The sequence below is a fragment of the Saccharomyces eubayanus genome, chromosome VII (genome assembly GCF_001298625.1).
Source record: "Saccharomyces eubayanus strain FM1318 chromosome VII, whole genome shotgun sequence".
In the NCBI taxonomy this organism is placed as follows: Eukaryota; Fungi; Ascomycota; class Saccharomycetes; order Saccharomycetales; family Saccharomycetaceae; genus Saccharomyces; species Saccharomyces eubayanus.
In genome coordinates, this window is record NC_030982.1 from 775,313 (window position 1) to 801,624 (window position 26,312).

General features: G+C 38.6%; 14 protein-coding genes and 2 non-coding genes across 16 annotated transcripts; 8 read left to right on the forward strand and 8 right to left on the reverse strand.

Moving 5' to 3' along the window:
- Positions 1-356: 356 nt before the first annotated feature.
- On the forward strand, positions 357-2,969 carry CHO2 (phosphatidylethanolamine N-methyltransferase; the record flags this gene model as incomplete). Its single annotated transcript, XM_018365263.1, has 1 exon — positions 357-2,969. The coding sequence occupies one exon, from the start codon at positions 357-359 to the stop codon at positions 2,967-2,969; it is 2,613 nt and encodes an 870-aa protein (XP_018222363.1).
- Positions 2,970-3,194: 225 nt separating this feature from the next.
- On the reverse strand, positions 3,195-3,965 carry MTR3 (exosome non-catalytic core subunit MTR3; the record flags this gene model as incomplete). The annotated part of the gene is made up of 1 exon (XM_018365264.1): positions 3,195-3,965. The coding sequence occupies one exon, from the start codon at positions 3,963-3,965 to the stop codon at positions 3,195-3,197; it is 771 nt and encodes a 256-aa protein (XP_018222364.1).
- A 372-nt stretch (positions 3,966-4,337) lies between these two features.
- Positions 4,338-5,498, reverse strand: NSR1 (Nsr1p; the record flags this gene model as incomplete). Its single annotated transcript, XM_018365265.1, has 1 exon — positions 4,338-5,498. The coding sequence occupies one exon, from the start codon at positions 5,496-5,498 to the stop codon at positions 4,338-4,340; it is 1,161 nt and encodes a 386-aa protein (XP_018222365.1).
- Positions 5,499-6,532: 1,034 nt separating this feature from the next.
- Positions 6,533-7,327, reverse strand: RTS3 (Rts3p; the record flags this gene model as incomplete). The annotated part of the gene is made up of 1 exon (XM_018365266.1): positions 6,533-7,327. The coding sequence occupies one exon, from the start codon at positions 7,325-7,327 to the stop codon at positions 6,533-6,535; it is 795 nt and encodes a 264-aa protein (XP_018222366.1).
- A 412-nt stretch (positions 7,328-7,739) lies between these two features.
- On the reverse strand, positions 7,740-8,282 carry DI49_2124 (uncharacterized protein; the record flags this gene model as incomplete). Its single annotated transcript, XM_018365267.1, has 1 exon — positions 7,740-8,282. One exon carries the CDS (start codon positions 8,280-8,282, stop codon positions 7,740-7,742), a length of 543 nt encoding a protein of 180 aa, XP_018222367.1.
- Positions 8,283-8,911: 629 nt separating this feature from the next.
- Positions 8,912-8,985, forward strand: DI49_2125. Its single transcript has one exon. It is a non-coding gene; the product is annotated as a tRNA-Val (tRNA).
- Positions 8,986-9,544: 559 nt separating this feature from the next.
- On the forward strand, positions 9,545-12,430 carry TIF4631 (translation initiation factor eIF4G; the record flags this gene model as incomplete). The annotated part of the gene is made up of 1 exon (XM_018365268.1): positions 9,545-12,430. One exon carries the CDS (start codon positions 9,545-9,547, stop codon positions 12,428-12,430), a length of 2,886 nt encoding a protein of 961 aa, XP_018222368.1.
- A 655-nt stretch (positions 12,431-13,085) lies between these two features.
- GTR2 (Gtr2p) lies at positions 13,086-14,111 on the forward strand (the record flags this gene model as incomplete). Its single annotated transcript, XM_018365269.1, has 1 exon — positions 13,086-14,111. The coding sequence occupies one exon, from the start codon at positions 13,086-13,088 to the stop codon at positions 14,109-14,111; it is 1,026 nt and encodes a 341-aa protein (XP_018222369.1).
- Positions 14,112-14,272: 161 nt separating this feature from the next.
- Positions 14,273-14,344, reverse strand: DI49_2128. The gene has a single exon. It is a non-coding gene; the product is annotated as a tRNA-Arg (tRNA).
- A 307-nt stretch (positions 14,345-14,651) lies between these two features.
- On the forward strand, positions 14,652-15,689 carry MRPS35 (mitochondrial 37S ribosomal protein mS45; the record flags this gene model as incomplete). The annotated part of the gene is made up of 1 exon (XM_018365270.1): positions 14,652-15,689. One exon carries the CDS (start codon positions 14,652-14,654, stop codon positions 15,687-15,689), a length of 1,038 nt encoding a protein of 345 aa, XP_018222370.1.
- A 366-nt stretch (positions 15,690-16,055) lies between these two features.
- TRS65 (Trs65p) lies at positions 16,056-17,720 on the forward strand (the record flags this gene model as incomplete). The annotated part of the gene is made up of 1 exon (XM_018365271.1): positions 16,056-17,720. One exon carries the CDS (start codon positions 16,056-16,058, stop codon positions 17,718-17,720), a length of 1,665 nt encoding a protein of 554 aa, XP_018222371.1.
- A 243-nt stretch (positions 17,721-17,963) lies between these two features.
- On the forward strand, positions 17,964-18,668 carry CLC1 (clathrin light chain CLC1; the record flags this gene model as incomplete). The annotated part of the gene is made up of 1 exon (XM_018365272.1): positions 17,964-18,668. The coding sequence occupies one exon, from the start codon at positions 17,964-17,966 to the stop codon at positions 18,666-18,668; it is 705 nt and encodes a 234-aa protein (XP_018222372.1).
- Positions 18,669-18,898: 230 nt separating this feature from the next.
- Positions 18,899-20,026, reverse strand: PEX35 (Pex35p; the record flags this gene model as incomplete). The annotated part of the gene is made up of 1 exon (XM_018365273.1): positions 18,899-20,026. The coding sequence occupies one exon, from the start codon at positions 20,024-20,026 to the stop codon at positions 18,899-18,901; it is 1,128 nt and encodes a 375-aa protein (XP_018222373.1).
- Positions 20,027-20,231: 205 nt separating this feature from the next.
- Positions 20,232-21,446, reverse strand: PUS6 (pseudouridine synthase PUS6; the record flags this gene model as incomplete). Its single annotated transcript, XM_018365274.1, has 1 exon — positions 20,232-21,446. The coding sequence occupies one exon, from the start codon at positions 21,444-21,446 to the stop codon at positions 20,232-20,234; it is 1,215 nt and encodes a 404-aa protein (XP_018222374.1).
- Positions 21,447-21,942: 496 nt separating this feature from the next.
- LSO2 (Lso2p) lies at positions 21,943-22,221 on the reverse strand (the record flags this gene model as incomplete). Its single annotated transcript, XM_018365275.1, has 1 exon — positions 21,943-22,221. The coding sequence occupies one exon, from the start codon at positions 22,219-22,221 to the stop codon at positions 21,943-21,945; it is 279 nt and encodes a 92-aa protein (XP_018222375.1).
- Positions 22,222-22,707: 486 nt separating this feature from the next.
- PSD2 (phosphatidylserine decarboxylase 2) lies at positions 22,708-26,139 on the forward strand (the record flags this gene model as incomplete). Its single annotated transcript, XM_018365276.1, has 1 exon — positions 22,708-26,139. One exon carries the CDS (start codon positions 22,708-22,710, stop codon positions 26,137-26,139), a length of 3,432 nt encoding a protein of 1,143 aa, XP_018222376.1.
- Positions 26,140-26,312: the final 173 nt, after the last annotated feature.

Sequence of the window (26,312 nt, forward strand, 5' to 3'; positions counted from 1 at the left end):
GCAAAATCTTTAATCCTAAGTCTATCATCGACACATGTGAATTTATAAGTAGGCATATGAAAATATAATGAATTGGTTCGCGTTTCCCTTTATTTCTTTCCCATGCTAAGAGTTTCTACTGAGCCTCCGAAATATAACTAACGAACTACAGTTTAATTCAAAGGTTTTTGTCTCTTTTAGTTCAACACTCTTTCCTTTTCTTCTTTTTCCCCCTAAAATAATCTTCGTTAGTTCAACCTAACAAAATCAGAGATCTTAATTGTTAGGAGAAGACAGGGCCACCTACTATAGCAAGTTAGATACTGTGAAAGAAAAGAACATCTTCGAGAGATACAAGAAGGCTGTTTTTTTTATAGATGTCCAACTGTAATATTACCGTGTCTGAGATGGTTGATCCTGTGGCAAAAGACAAGGGATCTGGTTACAGTAAGGCTAAAACGCGGTCGAGTAATGTAACATTCAGACCGCCTGTGACCCACGATATGGTGCGTTCGCTTTTTGATCCAACTTTAAAGAAATCTTTACTGGAGAAATGTATTGCACTCGCCATTCTATCAAATTTTTTTATTTGTTACTGGTCTTATCAGAGATTTGGCATCCAGTTTACAAAGTATTTTTTTCTTTTGCAATATATGTTCTGGAGAATAGCCTATAATCTGGGTATTGGTCTTGTGCTACATTACCAGTCCCATTATGAAACTTTAACAAACACTGCTAAAACCCATGCGATTTTTAGTAAGGAGACGCCGCAGACACAACATGGCAGTTCAGGTTTCTCAACAAACTCTAATGCGTTCTCAGAAAAGTTCTGGAATTTTATCAGAAAATTCTCTCAGTATGAGATCAGGTCAAAAATGCCAAAAGAATATGATTTATTCGCTTATCCAGAAGAAATCAACGTTTGGTTGATTTTCCGTCAATTTGTTGATTTGATCTTGATGCAAGATTTTGTAACTTACATCACTTACGTTTACCTTTCCATCCCATACAACTGGGTTCAAATCTGCAATTGGAGATCTCTATTTGGTGTCATTTTGATCCTATTTAATATTTGGGTCAAATTGGATGCGCATCGTGTTGTTAAGGATTATGCTTGGTACTGGGGTGATTTCTTCTTCTTAGAAGAATCAGAATTAATTTTTGACGGTGTTTTCAATATCTCCCCTCATCCAATGTATTCCATTGGTTATTTGGGTTACTATGGTCTATCGTTGATTTGCAATGACTACAGAGTTCTTTTGGTGTCCGTATTTGGCCATTATTCACAATTTCTATTTTTGAAGTACGTAGAGAATCCTCACATAGAAAGAACCTATGGCGATGACTTTGGTTCCGAATCTCAAGTAAACGGTAGAATTGATGATTTGATTTCAAAGGAGAATTACGACTACTCAAGACCACTAATCAACATGGGATTTTCGTTTAACAATTTTAACAAGCTAAGATTTACCGACTATTTCACTATTGGTACTGTAGTGGCGCTCACCTTGGGAGCAATCCTAAATGTAAATTCCATTAATTTGAATTATTTGTTCATTACCGTTTTTATAATAAAATCGGTTTCCTGGCTATTTATCTCCACTATACTGTATAAACAATCTAAGACCAAATGGTTTACAAGATTGTTTTTAGAAAACGGGTACACTCAAGTGCATTCGTATGAACAATGGCAATTCATTTACAATTATTATTTGGTGTTAACATACACACTGATGACAATTCAAACTGGCCTTCAAATGTGGAGTAACTACTCGAGCATAAATAACAGTCAAATAATCTTTGGTTTGATTCTTGTAGCTTTACAAACCTGGTGTGATAAAGAAACTAGGCTAGCCATTTCTGATTTCGGTTGGTTTTATGGTGATTTCTTCTTAAGTAACTACATCTCGACCAGAAAGCTAACTTCCCAAGGTATCTATAGATACTTAAACAACCCTGAAGCAGTTTTGGGAATTGTCGGTATTTGGGGTACCGTGCTGATGACAAATTTTGCTGTACCAAATATAATCTTAGCTGTTTTGTGGACTTTAACAAACTTCATTCTAGTCAAGTTCATTGAAACTCCTCATGTCAATAAAATTTACGGTGAGACTAAACGCGTTAGTGGTGTTGGAAAAACTCTGTTGGGCTTGAAGCCTTTGAAACAAGTTTCAGATATTGTCCATAGAATCGAAAATATCATCGTTAAATCTCTAATCGACGAAAGCAAAAAGCCCAATAGTGAGGCAGAACTCTTACCTAAAAACTATCGAGAAAATAAGGATTGGAGCGCCTTGATCCAAGACGCAATGGACAGCGTTGCGACAAGGTTGAGTCCGTACTGTGAATTGAACATTGAAAATGAAGTCACCGAAAATAATTTTGTGTCGCCTGAACCAATAACTTTAAACTGGAAACTGCCTATCGAACTTTATAATGAAGACGATTGGATCGGGCTGTATAAAGTCATCGATACAAGGGCTGACCGTGAAAAAACAAAAGTTGGTTCAGGTGGTCACTGGAGTGCGACTTTCAAAACCTCATACATGAACCACGGCTTGAGACATAAAGAATCTATCACAGATTTCAAGGTAAATGAAAAGTACGTTCAAGGCAAAATAACATTTGATACATCTTTACTGTTCTTTGAAAATAGTATCTACGAATTTAGGTATCACTCCGGAAACTCCCATAAGGTTCTATTGATTTCTACACCATTTGAAATCTCGTTGCCGGTATTGAACACTGAAACGTGTGAACTTTTTGAAAAGGACTTAACTGAGTTTTTGACCAAAGTAAATGTTTTGAAGGACGGTAAATTTTATCCTCTAGGCAATAAGTTCTTCGGAATGGACTGCTTGAAACAGTTGATAAAAATCTCGATTGGCGTTGAGCTTTCTACTGAATATATAAAGAGAGTGAACGGTGATGCTAACGTTATCTCGCATAGGGCCTGGAGTATAAAGCAAACGCTTGATAGTCTTGCATGAGCGCTATCACAAGACAGTACATGTGTTCAAACAAAAGTTTCAAGATTATAAATTCACATCATTGTAGCATGATTACGTAATTATTTTAAACAGTGCTATATTATATATATACATATATCGGTAATGATGATACTAATATATTATAATGATGATGTAAAATGCCTGTGTACGTGCTTGTATTACAAGGTTTCGTATTTCCAAAAGATTCTTCACTTTTTCTTACTACTAAGCTGACTTTGCATCTAGATTTTTCTGTTCCAATAGGCAGCTTATCATCAAATCCCTATAACGTTTATAGTGTTCTTTGCAAGCACTGACAGATTCTAAAATATCTTCGTGGTCACCTTCGTCTTTCCACAGACCTACGATTTCTTCCCCGTTTTTAATAAATGATATAACAGTACCGTTGGCCTCCCCAGCAGCCGCTATGTCTACTATTTCAATACCAGCATCGGCTAAAGCTAGTGTTATACTAGTAATACAATGAGGTATGAGAGACGTTATTTGGGAAAATAATTTTTCGCTCTGTAATTTTTCATCAAAAGTTTCATTTTGAAGTTCTTTATCATACGTTAAATAGACAAAGATGTCAATGCCAGATTTTGGATAACGACACAGGTTAACCACTGAATTGAATATGCCTGTTAGAAAACTACCGACTTCCTTGAGTTCGTTAGTATTGTACTTTTCTAGAAGCCCATTTTTCAGTTGAATAGTTATAGTACCCTGCGATGTGAAAGAACCTCTAATGGAACGTGGACCATATACAGCGGTAATTAATGACGTCTGATGCTTTGAGTTTCTGGCTTCTACCAAAGCAGATCCGTTACAATTCTCGATGAATCCCGTATGTAAAGAAAGTACCTCTTCACCTTCGCTGTATTTGGGTGGCGTATTCGTTGAAATCTTCTCTACTTCACCACCAGTAGTGTAACTAAATGCCATAGGCTTGGCAGCAGCCGGGCCTAGTAACCTTCTTCTATCTTGAACATTCATGTTTCTTTCACCGTATTGTTGAAATGAATATGTCTTGGTTCCCACTTCAGACAACCTAAAGTAACAAAAAAAAATTCCAAAGAAGGTTTTAATATCATGTCAAGCCAAGGTTGAAGCACTTTTTAACAATTCCATATAGATTGAAATTTTTTTGAATATTTTTCAGTTCTTGTATCCATCCGTAACTAGCGATCTCATCTCATTAGGAGAAACAGGCAATTTTAAAAGATGGTGAATAAAAAGCTTAAGAATGTATCCTATTTACTTACTAATGTACATAAAATATTATAAACCAAAATATTCCTCAAAGATGGAATATAGTAATTAACGTAAAAAAAGAAAAATGAAGTTGAAACTCATTTAAATTTTCCATTAATCAAATGTTTTCTTTGAACCAGCGAAAGAAGCAGTGTTTCTTGATCTGCCTAATGGAGCAGTGTTGGCACCGGAACCACTTGGTCTGAAACCACCACGGCCACCACGAGCACCACCACGGGAGCCACCACGGGAGCCACCGAAACCACGGTTACCACCACGGCCACCACCACGACCACCGAAACCACGGCTACCACCACGGCCACCATCGTTGTTTGGTCTTGGAGAAGAGTAGTCTAGTCTGACTGGTCTGTTGTCAATGTATTCACCTTGCAAAGCATCTAGAGCCTTCTTGGCGTCGTCCAAGCTGGAGTATTGAACGTAACCGAAACCCTTTGGCTGTTCGGTTTCTGGATGTGTTGGAATACGAACGGAAACAACTTCACCGTGCTTAGCGAACATTTCGAAAATAGTATCTCTGTCAGCATTGAAGGACAAGTTACCCAAGAATAAAGTGTCAGATGGTTCAGATGGAGTGTCACCGAACTTCTTGGCACGATCGTTGTTGTTGTTGTTACCGGCTGGCTTACTTGTGGAAATGTCACAGTTAATTGGTCTACCATCGATTTCTTTACCTTGCATTTCTTTAATGGCCTTTTCAGCATAAGATTGGTTTTCGAAGTCAACGTAACCGTAACCACGAGATCTGTCGGTACCTCTTTCGTAGATAACTCTAGCGCTGATGACACCACCGACGGGTTCGAATTCCTTCTTTAACCATTCATCATCGATGGACCATGATAGTCTACCGACGAAGATAGTGGCAGGTTCTTGAGATTCTTCGTTCTTTTGCTTCTTGTTGGATTCTTCTTCTTCTTCTTCTTCTTCAGCGTCTACAGATTTACGCTTCTTGTCGTTAGATTCTTCTTCTTCGTCAGAAGAGGAATCAGAGCTGGAAGATTCTTTAGATTCTTCTTTCTTACTTTCTTCTTCGTCGGAAGAAGATTCAGAAGAGGAGGCATCCTTGGTTTCCTTCTTGGTTTCAGTTTCACTTTCACTGTCAGAAGAGGATGAAGATGAATCGGATTCAGATTCTGAAGATGAAGATGAGGAGGATGAAGCGGAAGAGGAAGAGACTGCGGCAGCCTTTTCTTCCTTGGTCTGCTTGGAAGCCTTAGCTTCCTTCTTGTTACCTTTTACTTTAGTAGTCTTAGCCATCTTATATTATCCTGTTCGGGGTTGAGTGATCTGCGATTGGTTAACGGGTTCCTTTACAAGCGATATTAAAAGAAAATTGAGAAGAGAAAAGACAAGAACGTATCAACCATACAGAAAGTGCAGACAATATCCACAACACTTAAGTACCTTTAGTGAGCGATTGAAAATTTTCATTCTTGCGATGAGCTGCCCTTGCAAATTTTTCACCAAGGAAAAAGAAAAAAAAGAAATGGAGTGAAAAAAGAAACGAAAAGAAAAAAAGGGCAAAAGGGACCCATACATTAGACTGCTTACCCCCCCGGAGATTACGAATATTGCAATAAAGGAAAATAAGGATTACTAGAGAATGCAAGTGATTTGCCTCAGTTATATCACTGGACCTTCATGAGGAAGGGTTCATATATGTGCGCGAGCACACTTGCCAACCATGTTGTTTTAAGAATTTATGCGCGGGGAAGGGAGTGTGAATTGATGACCTTGAAAGGAGGGCGAAGGGCCAGCAGGGTCATTACCTGGAATGTACATGATTGGAGATTGATTATATAGCACGAAAAGTTTTTGTTCTTAAGTTTCCCATAAAAATTTGTGCCTTTGTTTTGGGTTTACACACATTTGCTTTTTTTGTTCATTTTTATGTTAAGATTTTTCTGGTTTCTGTCGTTTGAAGCGTACAAGAGAAAAATAGATACTGAGGACTAAAGATAAACAAAACAAAAGCGATGTGAATTGCGACCCTTGAAAAAGTAAGATTTAAATGTATATTTACTCTCTCTCTATATGTATATATATATATGTATACATATATATATGTGTGTGTGTGGAACTAACTAAGGAAGAACAAAGTAACTTGGAAAAACACCAAAGAGATACTTGGAAGAAGGCTTTCTTAAAAAAAGTGAAAAAGAAACCTATTGAAAAATCACGTTTATACCGCAAGTGCATTAACTGCCGATGTGTTGGATTGCCAAAAACCCATAAAAAAGAATATATTCATATTTTGGAAAGGGGTGTTTTTTATTGTTGCTTGTATCTTCTTATTTCAACGACCCTGTTTGAAACCTTTTCGCCATGAGATCAGCCTTCAAAGAGTTCGAGCCATCGATACTGTAATTGGAAGAACGCCTTCTTCTATCATGAAGCAAAGTGCCCGTTTCAGTCCAGTCGCTGGGAGAAAGGCCGCCACTAAGTGAGCGTGGGAGGTGGGTATGGTGAGAGAGATCGGCAGAAAGGTTCCTCTTGGATATGGGCGTTGGATTGGTTTTAGTCTCTATGGGGAAGATTGTGTCTGAGATGTTTGTCATGCTGGACATAGAAGCATTCCGGCTTGATCTTCCAGGGCGGTGGGCAATGTGTGTCATGGAATCCTTGGGAGTTAGAGGAAGCACGGTGCGTTTGGAGGCAACCTCTGAAAACTTGAGGGTTGGAGTGTCGAACGTGTAGCCGTAACTGCAGTCATCATCGTCGAAAACAGCCGATTCGCTCTCCAAAGAGGGCGATGATCTTCTTGCTGGCAATGGGTGGTGTAGTTGATTTTTCAATCTAGAATTTTCCTCTTTTAAAGCCTCAATTTCCCGAAGCAGTCTAACCACTATAGCGTCTTGTTCTTTTTCCATCTCGTTTATTATCTCTTCCCTCGAAAGCCTCCTTTGCCCTGATGCTGAAGAGGAGGAGGTGGATGACGATGACGTCGATAATCTGTGCACATCACGTGCCATGACTGGCCTAATGGCTCTGGTAACAGAGGTTTGTCTATCTCTTGATGGTTTGGCCACAGCCTTCTTGAATTTTGGTTCTCTGTTCATATTTACTGTTTTTTGAGTGACGATCATTATCTTCTACTTATGCTGAGAGAAAATAGGAGCGGATTGGTTCTTCTTATATAGTAGGGGAAGCAAATCAAATAACAAAAATAAAATTAACAAAAGAAAAGAGTTTTTTCAAGGTTGAGGGCGAAGATAAGCTTTATATATATGCATGTCTCTTTTTGTACGGGCGAAATCGTCTAAGCCAACGATAACAATAGCCAGCTATGATCGTTGAGTACAGCGTGGGGCAGTTTTTAGCGTCGTTGATAAGGACGCATTATCTCATCATCCATCGCCAATTTGGGACCTTAACAGCAAGTCCCGGATTTCCGCGGAAACGCATGGAAAAAAATAATCCGGGCTGTGAGGGGTCGGCCTAGGGCAATTGTCTCCGGTCGGGGACAGTAGCTCCACGGAGCTACTGTGCTGGTCCCCTCTAGGAACTTTTTGTGGTGGGCCGTGATCGATCATCTGTAAGAGCAGGATGTGTCATCTTCGGCGAGGTGAGGATGAATGGCTTAGTGCTATGCTTAGGCTTCTTGCGCGACGTGTTGGACACGCTGTTCGTGTGGCCCTTGGTGGAGGGATGTGCGGAAATGGGAGAGCCACAACGTGTTTGTGGCTCTCCCGCACCGGTTCTTGCTTCCCCCGCTTTGCAAAAAGTCGTGCATGTGCGAGTGATGATATCATATTCAATATCTTTTAGTGATCTAGCTATTTTTGAATCACTGTCACTTGCAAGATAACAGATTAATAAAATAAATAATAAAGCGAAAACAAAACACACACACACACACAAACACACACACACACACATGTCAGGATACTTCGACCACCTCTCTTCAGATGCGCACTTCACAAACATCCAAATAGAGCAGGGCCTCATAAACGACACTAATAGCACAGCCAGCGATCTTATCAATAACAGCATGATTGATTTTGCCTTACAGCTGGAACAGCTAAATCTAGAAGAGAACATACTAAAGGAATTCACTTTATTTCAAAGCAAGAATATGGACCTACTGCAAGATACGGCGACGGCACGTTCGAATAATACTTCCCCCTTAAGACAGAATCGGGTTCAAGGCTGGTGAGATCCTTCACACTTTTGTGTTTATGTTGTAACGACGGTTTCCTGCCCCATTCTCCCACACTTTTGTTTCAATAGCCATGTAAGGAAACTGTTTTAAGATTAGCTTACAGAGGAAACCAAGGAAGGCGGGGTAGAGCCGAGAGGTGCCATGTTAGTTAGAATTTTTTACATAACGACTCTTTTTTCGTGCATTTCTGGACAATTGCTTCATTGTAAATACACACTAATATTCATGAACTAAAAACAATAAATAAGATTAACAACTTTGCTATCTGTTGGATGCATGCTAGATCAAATTGCAAGGTTGCGATAGGAAATTGCGAGAACGCCAAGAAATTCGATTCTGCCACGTAAAGCCCCTAATATTTCATACCAACTCCTTGAAGGAACTGACAGAACTGGGCGATTGCTGTTTTCTCTCTTATGCATTCCATGTACGTCACCATAGTTGTAACCCGTATGGTTACGATGTATCACTTGTTTCAATTATGCAGTGCTCTTTCTCAATAAACATTGGTTTCGTGGTCTAGTCGGTTATGGCATCTGCTTAACACGCAGAACGTCCCCAGTTCGATCCTGGGCGAAATCATGTTTTCTTTTTAGTTTTTTACTACTTAAATAGTAGTTGCACGTGTCTCGGGTTGCATGACACGGTCACAAGAGGACACAAAAGCGTTAAACCTTCCCTTCAAATTACCCATCTTTTCAAGGCCGCTTCGAATGTGCGCAAACACGATGCCTGGCCACCCAATTTGTTGATGTTTGTGTTTATCAATGTCATTTTATGCTCATCGCGTCTCGATAACGACGTGTGAAACGACGTTTCTTTCTTTTTCATCATATTTTGTGCGTCCTTTTTCAATGCAGCTTTTTTCTTTATTTTTTTTTTCTTTCGTGCTTTCCCACTGTCAAAAGTTTTTTTTCAAGAAAATTTTTCGATGCCGCGTTCTCTGTGTGTGACGGATGGATGGTAGATGGAATTTCAAAATGTTGCTTGAAATTTTATTAATCTTAACAGTATGATAATTTCATTACTTAACTATGATTCTCTCTTTTTTTCCTTCCCTTTTAGTACGTTTCTTGGTTTCTTTCCTTCTTGCTCCTAAATAAACAAGGTAAGAGGACAAACGTAATTACCTATTACAAGAATGACAGACGAGACTGTTCAACCGACACAATCCGCTCCAAGGCAGGATTCTGCTGCGCCAAACGTATCAGGCGATGATCAGCAGCAACAGCGTGGCTATAATAACTACAACCAAGGTAGTAATTACAACCAAAAGAAGCCTTACAATAGCAACAGACCTCACCAGCAAAGAGGTGGTAAGTTTGGCCCAAATAGATATAATAGCCGTGGCAACTATAGTGGCACTGGTAGTTATAGAGGTGGGCACATGGGTGCCAACGGGTCCAACAGTTCCAACGGTTCCAACGGTTCCAACGCGCCATGGACCGGCTACTACAATAACTACCCTGCCTATTATCAACCACAGCAAATGGGAGCCGCAAATGCTATTCCTGTCAACGCTGTTCCAGCCGATGAGAATTCCTCTCCTGTCCCAACCAAGATTGAGATCACTACCAAGTCTGGTGAACATTTGGATTTAAAGGAGCAATATAAAGCTAAACTGCAGTCTAAGGAAGGATCTACCACACCTGCACAATCAGATTCTAAAAGTGAAAAATCAGAAGAAACCTCTGATTCCACTACCACTGCTACTCCTACTCCTTCCACCACTGATTCTAAAGCCAGTCCTGAAGAAACTATCTCTGAAGCTGAAARGACGAGAAGAAACTTCATTGAACAAGTCAGACTTCGTAAGGCTGCTTTAGAAAAGAAGAGAAAGGAACAGCTCGAAGGTGCCAGTACCAGCAGTAATGCTCCAACCGGAACCACAGCTGAAAAGGTTGAAGAAAAGGCACCAACCACATCCAAGGAAGCTGAAGAAACTAAGCCTGCCGAAGAGAAACCTGCCGAACCAGAAGCTAAGGAAGACACCCCAGTCGAAGGTAAGCAAGAAGAACAAGGTCAAAAAGAGGAAGAGTCTGCTCCAAAGGTATTGACTTTTGCCGAACGTTTGAAGTTGAAGAAGCAACAGAAGGAACAAGAAGAAAAGGATGAAGAAAAGGAAAACAAAGAAGAACCAGTACAGGAAGAAAGCGAGTTCCCTACAAATCCTTCTACTGAACACAATACAAAAGAAAGTGTAGTCACCGAAGGTGAAGAGTCAAAGGTTGAAGAATCTGCCGAAATCTCTGAGGCACCTGCCGCTAGCTCAGCCAACCCTGCAGAGGCCGATGACGCAGCAGCAGAAGCAGAAGCCGATGAAGCAGAAGCCGATGGCACTGAAGCCAATGGTGAAACCGAAGTCGCTGCTGCTGAAGCCGATGACGGCACAAATACCGTTTCTCACATACTGAACGTATTGAAAGACGCCAAACCTATTGAAGATGTCTTTTCTTTCAACTATCCAGAGGGTATTGAAGGTCCAGATATCAAGTATAAAAAGGAACATGTCAAATACACATATGGCCCAACTTTTTTGCTTCAATTCAAGGAGAAGCTGAACGTTAAGGCAGACGCTGAATGGGTTCAAAGCACTTCCTCCAAAATTGTCATTCCACCAGGAATGGGAAGAGGAAGTAAATCGAGAGACCCTAGTAGATTCGGCAACAACTCTAGCCGTGGCAACGAATTCAGAAACAACTCCGTGAGAAATATGGACGACAGAGCCAATTCAAGGGCTTCATCAAAGAGAAGGTCAAAGAGAACGACTGACGACAGAAGATCTAATAGATCGTACACATCAAGAAGAGACCGTGAAAGAGGTTCTTACAGAAATGAAGATAGGAGAGAAGATGACAAACCAAAGGAAGATGTTGCTCCATTGGTCCCAAGTGCTAATAGATGGATTCCAAAATCAAAGGTTAAGAAGACTGAAAAGAAATTGGCTCCTGATGGAGAGACCGAATTATTAGACAAGGATGAAGTTGAAAGAAAGATGAAGTCTCTACTGAATAAACTTACATTAGAAATGTTTGACACCATTTCATCTGAAATTTTAGCTATTGCTAACATATCTGTATGGGAAACAAATGGTGAAACCCTAAAGGCTGTGATAGAACAAATTTTCTTAAAGGCTTGTGACGAACCCCATTGGTCTTCTATGTATGCTCAGTTATGTGGTAAGGTTGTTAAAGAATTAAATCCAGACATTTCAGACGAAACTAATGAAGGCAAGACCGGTCCAAAATTGGTCTTACATTACTTGGTTGCTAGATGTCATGCAGAATTCGACAAGGGTTGGACCGATAAATTACCAACAAAGGAAGATGGTACTCCATTAGAACCCGAGATGATGTCTGAAGAATATTATGCCACTGCCTCCGCGAAGAGAAGAGGTTTAGGTTTAGTTCGTTTCATCGGTTTCTTGTACCGTTTGAACTTATTAACCGGTAAGATGATGTTCGAATGTTTCCGTAGATTGATGAAGGATTTGACTGACTCTCCATCCGAAGAAACCCTAGAGTCAGTTGTTGAATTGTTGAATACTGTTGGTGAACAATTCGAAACGGATAGTTTCAGAACAGGCCAAGCCACATTGGAAGGTTCCCAATTACTCGATAGTTTATTCGGTATATTAGACAATATAATCGAAACTGCTGAGATTTCTAGTAGAATCAAATTTAAATTGATTGACATTAAGGAATTGAGACACGACAAAAACTGGAATAGCGACAAGAAAGACAATGGTCCAAAGACTATCCAACAAATTCATGAAGAAGAAGAGAGACAACGTCAACTAAAGAGCAACTCAAGATCGAATTCGAGACGTACGAATAATTCTAGCAATAGACATTCTTACAGAAGAGACGCCCCTCCTGCATCAAAGGATAGCTTTATTACAACCAGAACATATTCTCAAAGAAACACTCAAAGGGCTCCACCTCCAAAAGAAGAACCCTCTGCACCAACTTCCACTGCCACAAATATGTTTAGTGCATTAATGGGCGAAAGTGATGACGAAGAATAAATAGATTGATCAGAGCGAGTAACGACAAGAGCATTTAAAGGAAATTAAGGATGATGGTAAAAAGTCTAACAAAACAATAATAATAGCACAAACCACAAATTTTAATCTTCTTAAGTTCAATACCATGATATCAATTGAAAATACATGCATGGAGAAGAAAAGACGAGGGCGTCCTTGAGACGCCAATATTATATCTACTTACTTAACGGGCTTATTTCTCTTTACTAAAAAGCTATAAATAAGCCTCGAATCTCTTCAATTGGTAATCCTCTTACCATATTTTTCTTTCTTCTTTTCCTGTTCTATATGCCCCTGCCCTTCCGTAATTTTTTATTTCATAATTTTGCCACTTTTTTCGTTTACGATGTGTTTTATATAATAGACCACTCAGCATATGTATAGTTTTGTATATTTATATCATTTATTAGCTGACGGCTTTAACATTTTATCTTGATTAACTCACAGTCTTACCCACTTTATTATTGCTATTTTTTTTCAAGGGCGATGGGAAAGAAAGGCCCGTTTCCGGGCAAAAGAAAGAGTATCTTTTATCGAATTAACATCAATAAAATTGGTTAAAAAGCTTTCTTGATGATCCACCATTACTAGCATATTACCATTCCTTAAAATAACAGCACAAAATACAGACGCAAATATGAGTTTAGATGCTACAGATTCTAAAGCCATGGTCCTATTGATGGGTGTAAGGAGATGTGGGAAATCATCCATTTGTAAGGTTGTTTTTCATAACATGCAGCCTTTGGATACGCTGTACTTGGAATCAACCTCAAATCCTTCCCTCGAGCATTTTTCTACCCTTATTGATTTGGCGGTAATGGAACTTCCTGGACAGCTAAACTATTTTGAACCGAGTTATGATTCTGAAAGATTATTTAAAAGCGTTGGGGCCTTAGTTTATGTCATTGACTCTCAAGATGAATACATAAACGCTATCACAAATTTGGCAATGATTATTGAGTATGCATATAAGGTGAATCCCTCCATAAATATTGAGGTTTTGATTCACAAAGTTGATGGTTTAAGCGAAGATTTTAAAGTTGATGCTCAACGTGATATAATGCAAAGGACGGGTGAAGAGTTGCTAGAATTGGGATTAGACGGTGTTCAAGTTTCATTTTACCTGACATCAATTTTTGATCACTCGATATATGAAGCATTTTCAAGGATTGTGCAGAAACTAATACCGGAATTGTCCTTCCTGGAAAATATGCTAGATAACTTGATTCAACATTCAAAAATTGAAAAGGCCTTTTTATTCGATGTTAATTCCAAAATTTATGTTTCCACTGACTCTAACCCTGTTGATATTCAAATGTACGAAGTATGCTCCGAATTTATAGACGTTACGATCGATTTATTTGATTTGTACAAGGCGCCTGTTCTGCGAAACAGTCAAAAGAACTCGGACGAAAGTAATGCGATAAACCCCCGTAACGAACTGCAGAACGTTGCACAACTGGCTAATGGCGTAATCATCTATTTAAGGCAGATGATTAGAGGATTGGCGTTAGTTGCAATCATAAGACCCAACGGGACAGACATGGAAAGCTGTTTAACAGTAGCAGATTATAATATTGATATATTTAAGAAGGGATTGGAGGACATATGGGCAAACGCAAGGGCTAGTCAAGCCAAAAACAGTATTGAGAACGGTATGTGAGAGAGGGCATGGAACAAACAACAATAACAATAAAAAAATAAATAAATAAATAAATAAAAAAGACGATACATCTGTTGATAAAAATCTATTGAACTAGAACCCCACCGATGGTTTGAAAGGTTGGATACTTCTTTGAATTCAGTCAAGTAAGCAGCAAAAAAAGCTCACGATGGGGGTCGAACCCATAATCTTCTGATTAGAAGTCAGACGCGTTGCCATTACGCCACGCAAGCTTACTTTAATGAAATATTTACCTCTTACTAAATATGAAATTGCAACAGTTTAGGAAGAGTACAGTTCAGGTAATGATAGGTTTTTAACTAGTTTTACTATCTCACAACTCTTAGAGCATAGTTTCCTTCGTCAGCTAACCGTTTCTCTACCAAATTGCAATCAGTTTATACATTTTAAACGCGTCGCAACCGCATCCAAAAAGAAGCCGGATGAAGAAATGAAAAGAGCTTTTTGAAAAGAATATTCAGAGTTAAAGTATAAGCAAAAGAGATAAGAAAAGCCGTCCTAAAAGTCATACCGATTGCAATGAATTACGGCTTAATTGGCGCCAGTTCTAAGCTAAAAGGAACAGGTGTGATACCTTCATGGACTCAAGTGAGACACCTTTCTCGTAGAAGAATAGCTTATCCATTCTATCCATTCAAAAAATTAGGAAGACAACATCCAAAGCAGCATGACACAAATTTAAAGACCGCTATGAGACAGTTTTTAGGACCGAAGAATTACAAAGGGGAGTATGTGATGAACAAGTATTTTGCAGTTTCAACGAACCATGTACCCAATTATATCAAGCCAGATTTAGAAAGAGGTCAAAGTCTAGAACACCCGGTAACCAAGAAACCTCTACAACTGAGGTACGATGGGACATTGGGCCCTCCCCCTGTAGAAAATAGAAGATTACAAAATGTTTTCAAAGACAGATTGTTGCAACCTTTCCCTTCGAATCCACATTGTAAAACGAATTACGCATTAAGTCCGCAATTGAAGCAGCGCATTTTCGAAGAGATTACTGTGGAAGGACTTTCCACTCAACAAGTTTCTCAGAAATACGGGTTGAAAATTCCTCGTGTAGAAGCCATTGTCAAACTGGTTGGTGTGGAAAATAGTTGGAACAAACGGAATAGAGTATCATCCGATTTGAGAACTATGGATGAAACTTTGTATGGGATGTTCCCCGTTTTCGATTCAGAAGCTAGCTTTAACCGAGAAAATTTGAGTGAAATTCCTGTCCCTCAAAAGACGTTGGCCTCGAGATTTCTCACCATTGCTGAATCTGAACCCTTTGGTCCCGTTGATGCAGCTCACGTTTTAGAATTAGAGCCTGCTGTAGAAACTTTAAGAAACTTGTCTACTGTCGGAGAGCACTCTAGCGGGCACCACGAATCAACAAACAAGAACAGCAAGGTCGTGTATGGTGAACTTCTACAAGGTGAGAAATCACAGTTCAAATTCACCAACGCAAAGGTTGGGAAAGTTGGATACCGTTATGGTAGTGGAAATAGAGACAACAAGAAAGACAGGAGAATCGGTTTCAATAAGTTGGGCCAAATGGTATACATTTAACCTTTTCTTGACCTTTTGAGATACTCCTTCTTTATACGTGTATGTATTCGCGTTTTCACTCAATATCACTTGTACATAAATATAGTCTAAATAATACATATATCCAAGAATGAAGTTGTGCGTCTTTTTGACACATTCTCTAAATTCTCGTTTGCAAGATTCATCTTCCCTTCTACCCATAGTTTTTTGTTTTAGTGCGAGAAAGCAGAGGGACAATGAAAAAAATGTAACAAATGCAAGTCAAAATCAAGGAAATTGAAAATATTGTGGCTAAGTAGGGTGGAGTAAAAGCTGGAATTGTGATTATAAACTGCATGGAAAATATACGAGGCAGATTCCAATTGATAAAATAACAACTCATTGACAATGGAATGTTTTATACCGCTGCATAGCGACCTTAATGGAAATGATATAGAACAATTACGTCAGTCACATACGTCCCGTAAATTCATTATATTCGACGAGCAATTGAATCTTTGGCTACGGTTTCAGGATGATACACAGACAAACAAGAGATTCGAACTGCAGAATATGATAATATCTATAAATGAAGCTCAAGTAACAAGTACGACTGATATTGACGATTTTTTTACTCAGGTTGGCGAGAAGCTCTGGAAATTGAAAGATGACCGCTGCTCAAAAGCTCTCTTCAAATCGAATGTGGTTATGAATAACGGATATAATAATCAGATTAAATTTTTGTTTGAGTATAAGTCAGTGGATGCAGATCTCAGCAATCGCGACTCCTCACCAGTTTCAGACGGTAGCATTGCGATGGGGAAAAAAAGTGGCGAAGAAATTTTGTCAAGTTTTGAACCAGTTTATTCTTGGTCATCGACGGCCATTACATCAACCAGTATTTCCAAGGTGCATAAGCAAAACAATACTAAAACAGCCCATCTAGACACTTCTAGAAATGGCGAAACTCTTCAAGCGGACCAAGATATGTTTAGTTTAAAGCTACAGTATCCAATATATTCGCTTTTAAATATGAGACTGAGAAACACATCTTTGAAATCCGAACATTGCATACTATCATCGTTAGATTTTCAAACTTCTAAAGCATCCGAGCAACTAACGAAGAGATTCATTTATCCCCAAGAGCACAATTCACTTCTCAAACTAAATTTTCATGAAATATCGTACAAACTGATTGATGGAACATCACAAATTAAGTTAGATCCAATTTGTCCCCTCAAAGTGCCATTTACTGCTTTTTCATACGATAGTATTAGCGCTACTTTCAAGTTGGTACTATTACCCAAATTGACCCAGCCGCACCGCGTAAGAATCACTCTGGTATATGAACTTGACTTATCGTGTGGCTTGAAGTTGCCAGTAAGAACTTCATGGGAAACGGAAGTAACACTCAAACGTTCCATGCCAATTTCCTCGGCATCTTCTCAGTACTCTAGCACCAACAACATCATCAATCATAACACCTACTTGAATGGCACCAACAACATCAATAGCGGTAGCTTGATGAACAACTTGAGAATAGGCGGGATTTCTTCATCAAGATTCAGTCTTGGAGCCATCTCGACTACGTCCCTAGTGAACAATAAATTAAACAATGTAAAATTTAAGTTTGTTAATAACAACATCAAGGTTATTAAGGGTGAAAAATTCACTATGAGGCTTCAGATCATAAATTCATCACCATCGCCGCTGGATCTTGTTGTATACTATAACAATACAATAAACCCGATCACATCAGCGAATATTGTACGCAACAATACCGGTATCAACATCTACGGTATGCATAATGGAGGCATCTCCAATCCGTCATTAACATTAGAAAAGCAATGCCAATTGTATAAAAAACACAGCAAGATTGCAGAGGGCATTATACTGCTATCAAACGATTATAAAGTTCCAGTGGTGCCCCCGAGTGAAACATATTTTGTAGATTTACGATTTATTGGAATTATGTCCGGATATTATGCCACTCTTTCTGGGCTCAAAGTATTGGACTTGAACACAAACGAACTTATTGAAGTCGGAATTGGTGCATCTGTGCTAGTCCAATAGGACAAAACACTTAAACATTTTTATAGAAATTAAACATGTACAAATCTTTAACATTTCTTTAAAGTTATTATCATCACATTACACGAGTGGGTTTTTTTTCACTGTGAAAGGGGCACCGAAAGATTAACAACTAAATTGAAAAATAAATTATGGATGAAAGGGTATTTTGAAGCTGGAGTTACACATTGAAGCCATTCAAAGACAGCAATTGAAGACCGACCTTCTCATACATATATACAGAAGATGTCCGAAAAATTTCCTCCTCTAGAAGATGAAAATGTGGATTTCACAGCCAATGATAAAAAAGAAGACGATACCAGTTTTTTGAGAAGAGAAGCTGAAATAGTCGGAGACGAGTTCAAGACTGAACAAGACGACGAAATATTGGAAAACGAAGCTTCTCCTGCGGATGACGAAATTAAAGATTTTGAAGAACAATTCCCTGATATCAACTCTGCAAATGGTGAAATCCCAAACGATCAAAACGGCAGTACTGTTGCACCTACTAGTAACGATAATGGCGATGAAAGCGACGATTTCTCGGAATTCGAAAGCGTGCCAGCCAACCAGAGTACAGAATCCACCAAAGAGGACCGTTCTGAAGTTGTAGATCAATGGAAGCAACGTCGTGCTACGGAAATCCATCAAAAGGACGTAAAGGACGAAGAATCTAAGAAGGAATTACAAGACGAAGCCGTTAAACATGTTGACAAATTTTACGATTCATACAACAAAAAGAAGGAACAACAATTAGAAGATGCTTCAAAGGATGCCGAAGCTTTCTTGAAAAAAAGAGATGAATTTTTTGGCCAAGACAATACAACTTGGGATCGTGTACTACAATTAATCAATCAAGACGATGCAGATGTCATTGGAAGTAGAGACAGATCCAAGTTTAAAGAAATCCTTTTGAGATTGAAGGGTAATTCCAAGGCTCCTGGTGCTTAATCCAATGATCGGAAACAAGAACTAGTAACGAACTAAGAAAGGAAAGAAGAGAAAAAAGGAAGCGAGTAATTATTTTTTGCCAGTCCTATCATACATAAGCATCATCTTCGATAGGATTCTAGTAAGTAGTTAATCTAATACACCCATATTATAAATTCATTTATTAAAACAACTATAATATAGAATTATTTACTAATATGTAGGTTCTTCTCATTCCGTAAAGGCACACATCACGTAATACTAAATTGAAACATGAAAAATAATATATACTTTTGGAAATTGTGATGCCAATATTTTTTTAAATAGACATTGACTAAGGTTTTAGCAAGCAATTTCACAAAGAGTGGGCTAATTACCATTTTGTTCTTCGGGTCTATCAAAGTAAATGTGAGAAGCATCACAATCCACCGCAACTTGTTATTCATCAACATACGTCTTTTGGCCGCGAATAAGTACTCGATGCACTGCCTTATTATAGCCCATCTTAAACTTGGAATGATACCCTTCACAAAACACGAATTTATTATCTTTTCGCTTAAGCTTGCATAATTGTCCTCGGTTGTAATTTCGTATATTTCATTTAGTCTATCCATTACATGCTTTAAATTTGATGAGGATATGGGCCAATCATCATGATTTTTGACACCGAGTGATTGCGAGAAGTTCCTAATGTCATGGTTGGAGCCACTCTTATTCGCTTTTGTGCTTGATGTAAAAGCGGATTTTAATACTCTTCGATATATCGATAAAAGTGAGGAAATGCCATTAATTGTTACGAAATCCGTTAAAAATGGCCTGTAGTCGAAAAGTGCACGAAACGATAACGAATTCCTATCCAATTTTTTGAATAATACTACCATCATAGAACAAACAAAGACTTGTTTAAATTTTGTCCATGTGCCCTGGGAAAATTTTCTTTTTAACCATCGTATAATTTCTGAATCCTTTGATTTAGAATGCAATACCTCAATAAGCAAGTGAGCAAAAATCCATGACGGCACTTCACCCTTAGTGAGCATCAATGATATTCCGACCATAGAAGTCCAGTGAACGTAATCATTTCCCAAAATCGGAAGTTTTTTTAAAGCAGGATATAATATGTTCAACAAGACTAATATAGTTGATTCTCTTAGCCATGGCATCAGGTCATCGAGTTGAATTTTGACGCCTTGTAATTTTTTCAGTTTCCATTTGTTGACAAAGAATATCAAGTTTATGCCATAGACTTGCAGTATTCTTTTTAATATTATGATCAATTGTTTTCTTCTTTTCCGGTTCACAAGAGATGAAAGCTGTAGTAGTATCTGTTTGAATACGGAATCAGCCTTACCATTATCATTTGAACGGTTGCGCTTCATGTAGTTAGTAAGTGTTTGTTACCATTGGTGTCGTTCGCGATGAATATTTCAAGTAGTTTCCTGAGAGAATTTAACTTTTCAATATGACTGTTTATTGTTATTTTTCTCCACCCAAAGTTGAGTCTTACAAACAAAATCTAAATACGCTTATGCGCAGAATTTATAACTAAACAATATACAAAAAAAAAAACGCCGAGAACCAATTCTAACTATTGATTATTTGCGCCCAGTTTGGTAGTTCTGTTTCAAACTTGAACTTGCCTTCAGCGTCCTCATACTTCCAAGCGTGCAGCCATAATTCTAAGTCTGACAGCAATGGGTCTTTTAATTCGATGACATCGCATTCTGAACACGATGATTTCATAGTCTGACAATTACTTTTCGTTTCTTCAATAATTTTTTGAAAACTCACTCTCAATTTGTCGGTATCCAGTCCCGGCTGATCCTCCCATTTGAGAACTTGAATGATAAAATTTAGCCTTTCAGGATACTTGGTAATCTGTGAACAATATACATTATCGTTGACTATGGGATGACCAAGCCTGGCTAAATGGATCCGGATTTGGTGCGTCCTTCCAGTGATTGGCTTGCAAGCTACAACACTTTCATCGGCGTGGGGAATGTACCTTATCGGGTAGAATTTGGTAATAGCATCCTTCGACGCCGATAAACCGACCGGGAATTGTCTCTTTGGATCGATGGAATATATGGGCGACGTCTCTATCGTAGTATTAGCAATGTCGTCAAAAAGAGTATTCATTGCAAATTCGCCGTTCAGTACCGAGTCGGAATGGGCAAATTTCCCTTTAACTCTTGCCAAGTAGTATTTATCCATATTCCTTGCGCGAATATTCTTCTGAATTTCTCCTGCGCTCAGGCTATTCTTAGCCAGTATCAACAAACCTGATGTGATCTTGTCCAGTCGGTAGCATGGAAAAGCATCTACACCGTGAGATTTTAGTACTTCAGTTATTGTATTCTGGAAAAACTGGCCAGTGGGGTGCACAGGTATACCATTGGGCTTATCGATGACCAAGATGTTCTCATCTTCAAAAACAGTTTTGAATCCCGCTATCGTCCTGGCCGAATCATCAGATTCAGCTGCCTGGCTACACCATTGTTTTACTGGCGGCTCATGCTTATGAGTTGTTGTTTCTAAAATATCATGATTCTTAATAACTGTGGATATAAGCTGACTGGCTACCAACGGCTCGCCATCTCGAATCAGCCTATATGTGCCTTTCTGTATCTGCCCAAGATGATAATCCCTTGAACGCAGTTTAAATTCACTAGCAAGGACGTCTATCAAAGGCCTCCCCAACCAGCGTCCCTTTACAAACGCTGATCTCGTGTTATAGTAGGGTCGTACTTTTCGTAGTCCATTTTGCGTATACACTTCAATCATTTTTAAAGTTGTCATGTTTTGTTACCGACTCTTTGCCATTGCGATTGCCTCGAGCATCATGCACAATTTTCATGAAACGTACTTCTTTACGTAGTAAAAAAAGAAGCTTCTCTAAATATTCTACGCCTTTGTTCTTTCCATTATTACTATCCGATCTTGAGTAAGATATCAAAATACATAGTTATGCAGAATCTAGCGTATACAATGTCAAGTATTTATAAATTTATATAAAGTGTTAGTCTTTACTGTAACTACCACTGTATACTTTCGTTCCTTTTTCGTTATTATCATTGAAATATTGTTTAGGATTGGGCAGCGATGTCCTCCCGAGTATATTCTCTCAATCCACGAAGAATAAGCATACTTTATATGTGGTAAAACAGGTTTTTATTATTATTATTATTGTCATTATTTATTATTATTTTTTTTTTTCATTCTTTTGGGAATAGAGAGAGACAAATGACTTTCCCATATGCAATTGTTGGTTGATGTAATGGTTGTCTGCTCAGACTTACTTGGTCTTTCTCTTGCCCTTGCCACCCTTGCCCAATTCTTCTTCCTCTGCAGCTAATAACGCTTCACGCTCTTTCTTGGCCCTTAATTTTTCTTGCTTTTTCTGTTCTTCTTCTTGTTTTCTAGAGTTTTCTTTTTTCGAGCCTTGCTCCCACTTAGAAGCCTCCTCTGCTTCTAGCTTTTCAATTTCTTCTCTCTGCTTAATACGAGCTTGGTCTCTTTTCCTTGCCATACCAGCTGCTTTCTTAGCAGCGGATTCCGAAAAGCGTTTCCCCATTTTTTTTCTTTTATTATTTTCTATATATGCAAATGCTGTTCTTGGTTTCCTAAATTAGCAAATTTTAGCTCTTCAATTTCAAATTTTTTTTACTTCAAGTGTTAAGTAACTTTTTCCTTTTTTGAGGGGCCTTAAATGGAAAAAATTCATAGCCTTACTATCCTTTTTCTGTCTATCGAAAAAAAAAAAAAAAAWGAAAAAAAATATTCATTAGGGCCTAAAAATGTATAGGCTAAATAAAAATATATTAAAGGGCTGGTGAACGAAAGTGTAGGGCTTATAAAAGGAGAAAGAAAGAGAAGTAGGCCACGTGCCAAATTTTTCACAAAATCGAGATTATAGCCCTAATGCATTTAATACTTCACGGAATGTCTCTCACTTTACTGACTTCAAGCTTCGCAGGTTTTGTTAGATCTAGCCCAGGGATGTTGATGCAGTATCAATCCGTGAACTGTCTTCAATTTGCGGGCACGTCCAACAACCAAAATGAGGATCATCAAAAGTAGAAAACGAGGCAAAAATAAGAAACCATCGTTGATCTTAAAAATTCATGTCATTCAAGCGGAGAATATAGACGCTATCAAGACTTTCAATTGTAACCCCGTATGCTTTGTTACCACCAACACATTTTATAGTCAGAAGACTAGCAAGCTGAAGAACTCAAATACACACTGGAACCAAACGTTAAAGATCAAGCTTCCGAGAAGTCCGAAATCTGAGTGGCTGAGGATTATAGTATATGACGCTTTGCCAACGGGTACCGCTCCAACGACCCCTAACAGATCAAGGACGACTACAGCGAATACTTCCACAACCACGCTGTCGAATTCTGGACAAAATTCCCACTCTCACTCATCCAGAAATTTAGCCCTAACGTCCAAAAGTAACCAAACTTCCACATCCATCAATTCAGCATCGACCACAACCGCGACTGTCGCTTCCAATTCCGCTTCATCTCTATCTACATCAAACTCCGGCTCGACACACAAGACTAAGACGAGTAGCTACTTGTACCTAGGTGAGGCAAAAATCTCATTGCTTGATCTATTTAAAAGAAGGGATACTACAACGAGCTATAAGTTTTCGATCGAACCTCAATGGTACCATCTGTACGATATGAAAAGAGGAAATCAGCAGAATCAATCGAGCTCTGATTGTTTCGTGGGTGATATTTTGCTTGGGTTTAAGTTGGAATGTAATTTGAAAAAAATGCCAACATTTCAGGCTTTCAATAGCTGGAGGAATGAATTAAATGATTATTGGGGCAAAATGGATAGAAATAAAGCCCGTATGAGATCTTCTAGTTCTTTACCGCCTCCACTAGAAGACACGCCGAGTAATAGTTCAGGCTTTAGCGAACAAGAGATATCACGTAAGAAAGCATACAGTGATGACGAACTAGTCCATGGAGAAGAAGATGAAGAAGAAGAGGCCGATGCTGAAGATGATATTGATGACGAGGATTTTATAGAAGACGAAAACAGTAGCGACAATATATCTATAGAAAGGACATATGATATAGATAACGATACTGTATACGATTCAATGTCCGAAGTTGCCTCGCTAAATGATGAAGGACTAGAAATTTTGAACGATTTCGAAGATGTGGATAATACTAGCATGGCAGATATTAGCGTGCATGACATCGAAGAGGAGACATGTATGAGTTTATCTTCGATGATAACGGCGCTAGATGAATATGACGTCGTAGAACCAGAAGACGTTAGGCGATTCCCAGTAGCATCGGAAAATGAGATAACATCGATGGATGATGATGAATCTGAAAACCAACGGGGGAGTGATGAAGAATTCGACATATATAATGAAGACAAAAACGAGGATACAGATTCTCGGTCCAACGAATACGTTGGAAGTCGACTTTTACATTTACAAAGAGGAAAACGTAACAGATCCTATGCGAGTTACTTACACAGAAGAGCGAAAAGTAACTTCTTCATATCCAAAAAAGAGCACGCCACCGGGGTTGTATTTATGCATATAGAAGCTATCAAGAATTTGCCCGCTTTAAGAAATAGATTATCTAAGACCAATTATGAGATGGATCCATTTGTTGTCATTTCATTTGGTAGGAGAGTATTTAAAACGTCCTGGAGAAAGCATACTTTGAACCCGGAGTTCAATGAATATGCTGCCTTCGAAGTATTCCCTCACGAAACGAATTTTGCTTTCAATATTAAAGTTGTTGACAAGGACTCATTTTCGTTTAATGATGACGTTGCAAAATGCGAACTTGCCTGGTTTGATATGTTGCAACAACAACAACATCAAAACGAATGGATACCTTATGAAATACCCTTGGATCTTACAGTGGAACCGCCACACGCGCCCAAACAAGCAACGTTATACTCGCACTTCAAATATGTTTCCTATACTTCTTTGAAAAACAACTTTTGGAAAGAAGCCGTTAACACATCAATCACTTTAGAAAGGCTCGATATCGTTCAAGTGATGCTTTATCTCGAACGTCTTGGTTCATTTGCGATGACTGATTCTTTTGAACTATTCCAGCATTTTGATAAACTAGTTTGGGCGGGAGAGACCATCACTAGATCTCAATTGATTGAAGGGTTACAAACATGGAGGAAATCCACCAATTTTAGGCGTATTTGGACATGCCCTAGGTGCTTTCGTTCATGCAAACCTACCAGAAATGCTAGACGATCCAAATTAGTTCTGGAAAATGACTTGATAACACATTTCGCTATATGCACATTTTCAAAAAAACACAAAACTTTGAAACCTTCATACGTTTCCTCTGCATTTGCTTCCAAAAGATGGTTTTCAAAAATTCTAATAAAATTAACCTATGGTAAGTATGCTCTAGGATCTAACAACGCAAATATTCTGGTACAAGACCGTGACACGGGGATAATCATAGAGGAGAAAATAAGCGCACATGTCAAGTTAGGGATGAGAATCATCTACAATGGCAAGAGTCCAGAGTCCAAGAAATTTAGATCCCTATTGAAGACATTGTCCGTTAGGCAAGGAAAAAAATTTGACAGCACTGCATCTGCTAAACAAATCGAACCTTTCGTTAAATTTCACTCTCTGGATCTTTCGCAATGCCGAGATAGGGACTTCAAGACATTCAATGAATTTTTTTATAGAAAATTGAAACCAGGAAGTCGGTCACCTGAAAGCACCAACAAAGAAATATTCTTCTCACCGGCTGATTCAAGGTGTACTGTATTCTCAACTATACAGGAATCAAAAGAAATATGGATAAAGGGCAGAAAATTTTCCATCAACAAATTAGCCAATGGCTATAGTCCCGAAATATTTAACGATAGTAAGTGCAGCATCGGTATATTTAGACTGGCGCCACAAGATTATCATAGGTTTCATTCACCATGTAATGGTAAAATTGGGAAACCTATATATGTGGATGGTGAATATTATACTGTAAACCCAATGGCTGTTCGCAGCGAGTTGGATGTCTTTGGTGAGAACATAAGAGTTGTCATTCCCATTGATTCTCCTGAGTTTGGCAAACTGTTGTATATACCAATTGGTGCCATGATGGTTGGATCGATATTATTGACGTGCAAAGAAAACGATGTAGTTGAAAGTGGGCAAGAACTAGGATACTTCAAATTCGGTGGATCCACTATTGTAATTGTTATCCCACAGGATAACTTCATGTTTGACTCAGATCTTGTTAAAAATTCTTCGGAGCGTATTGAAACGCTAGTTAAAGTTGGGATGAGTATTGGACATACATCGAGTGTAAATGAGTTAAAGAGAATTCGTATCAAAGTAGATGATCCAAAGAAAATAGAACGAATTAAAAGAACGATCAGTGTAAGCGACGAAAACGCTAGAGCCGCTGGGAATGCCACATGGGAATATCATACGTTGCAGGAAATGATGAACAAAAGTTTGGCTGAGCTTTGAACCCGCCAAATAGGGTGAATAGCGTTGGAAGGAAAAAGACTTTCGGGTGAATCTGAAAGCAGATTTTATTGGTAGATGGTAGCATGTATAAACGAGATATTCTCAGTTTGGATACGAGAATGTCTTTATACCCACATTAAAGAAAAGTATGCATTATATAGTCTAGTGTAACG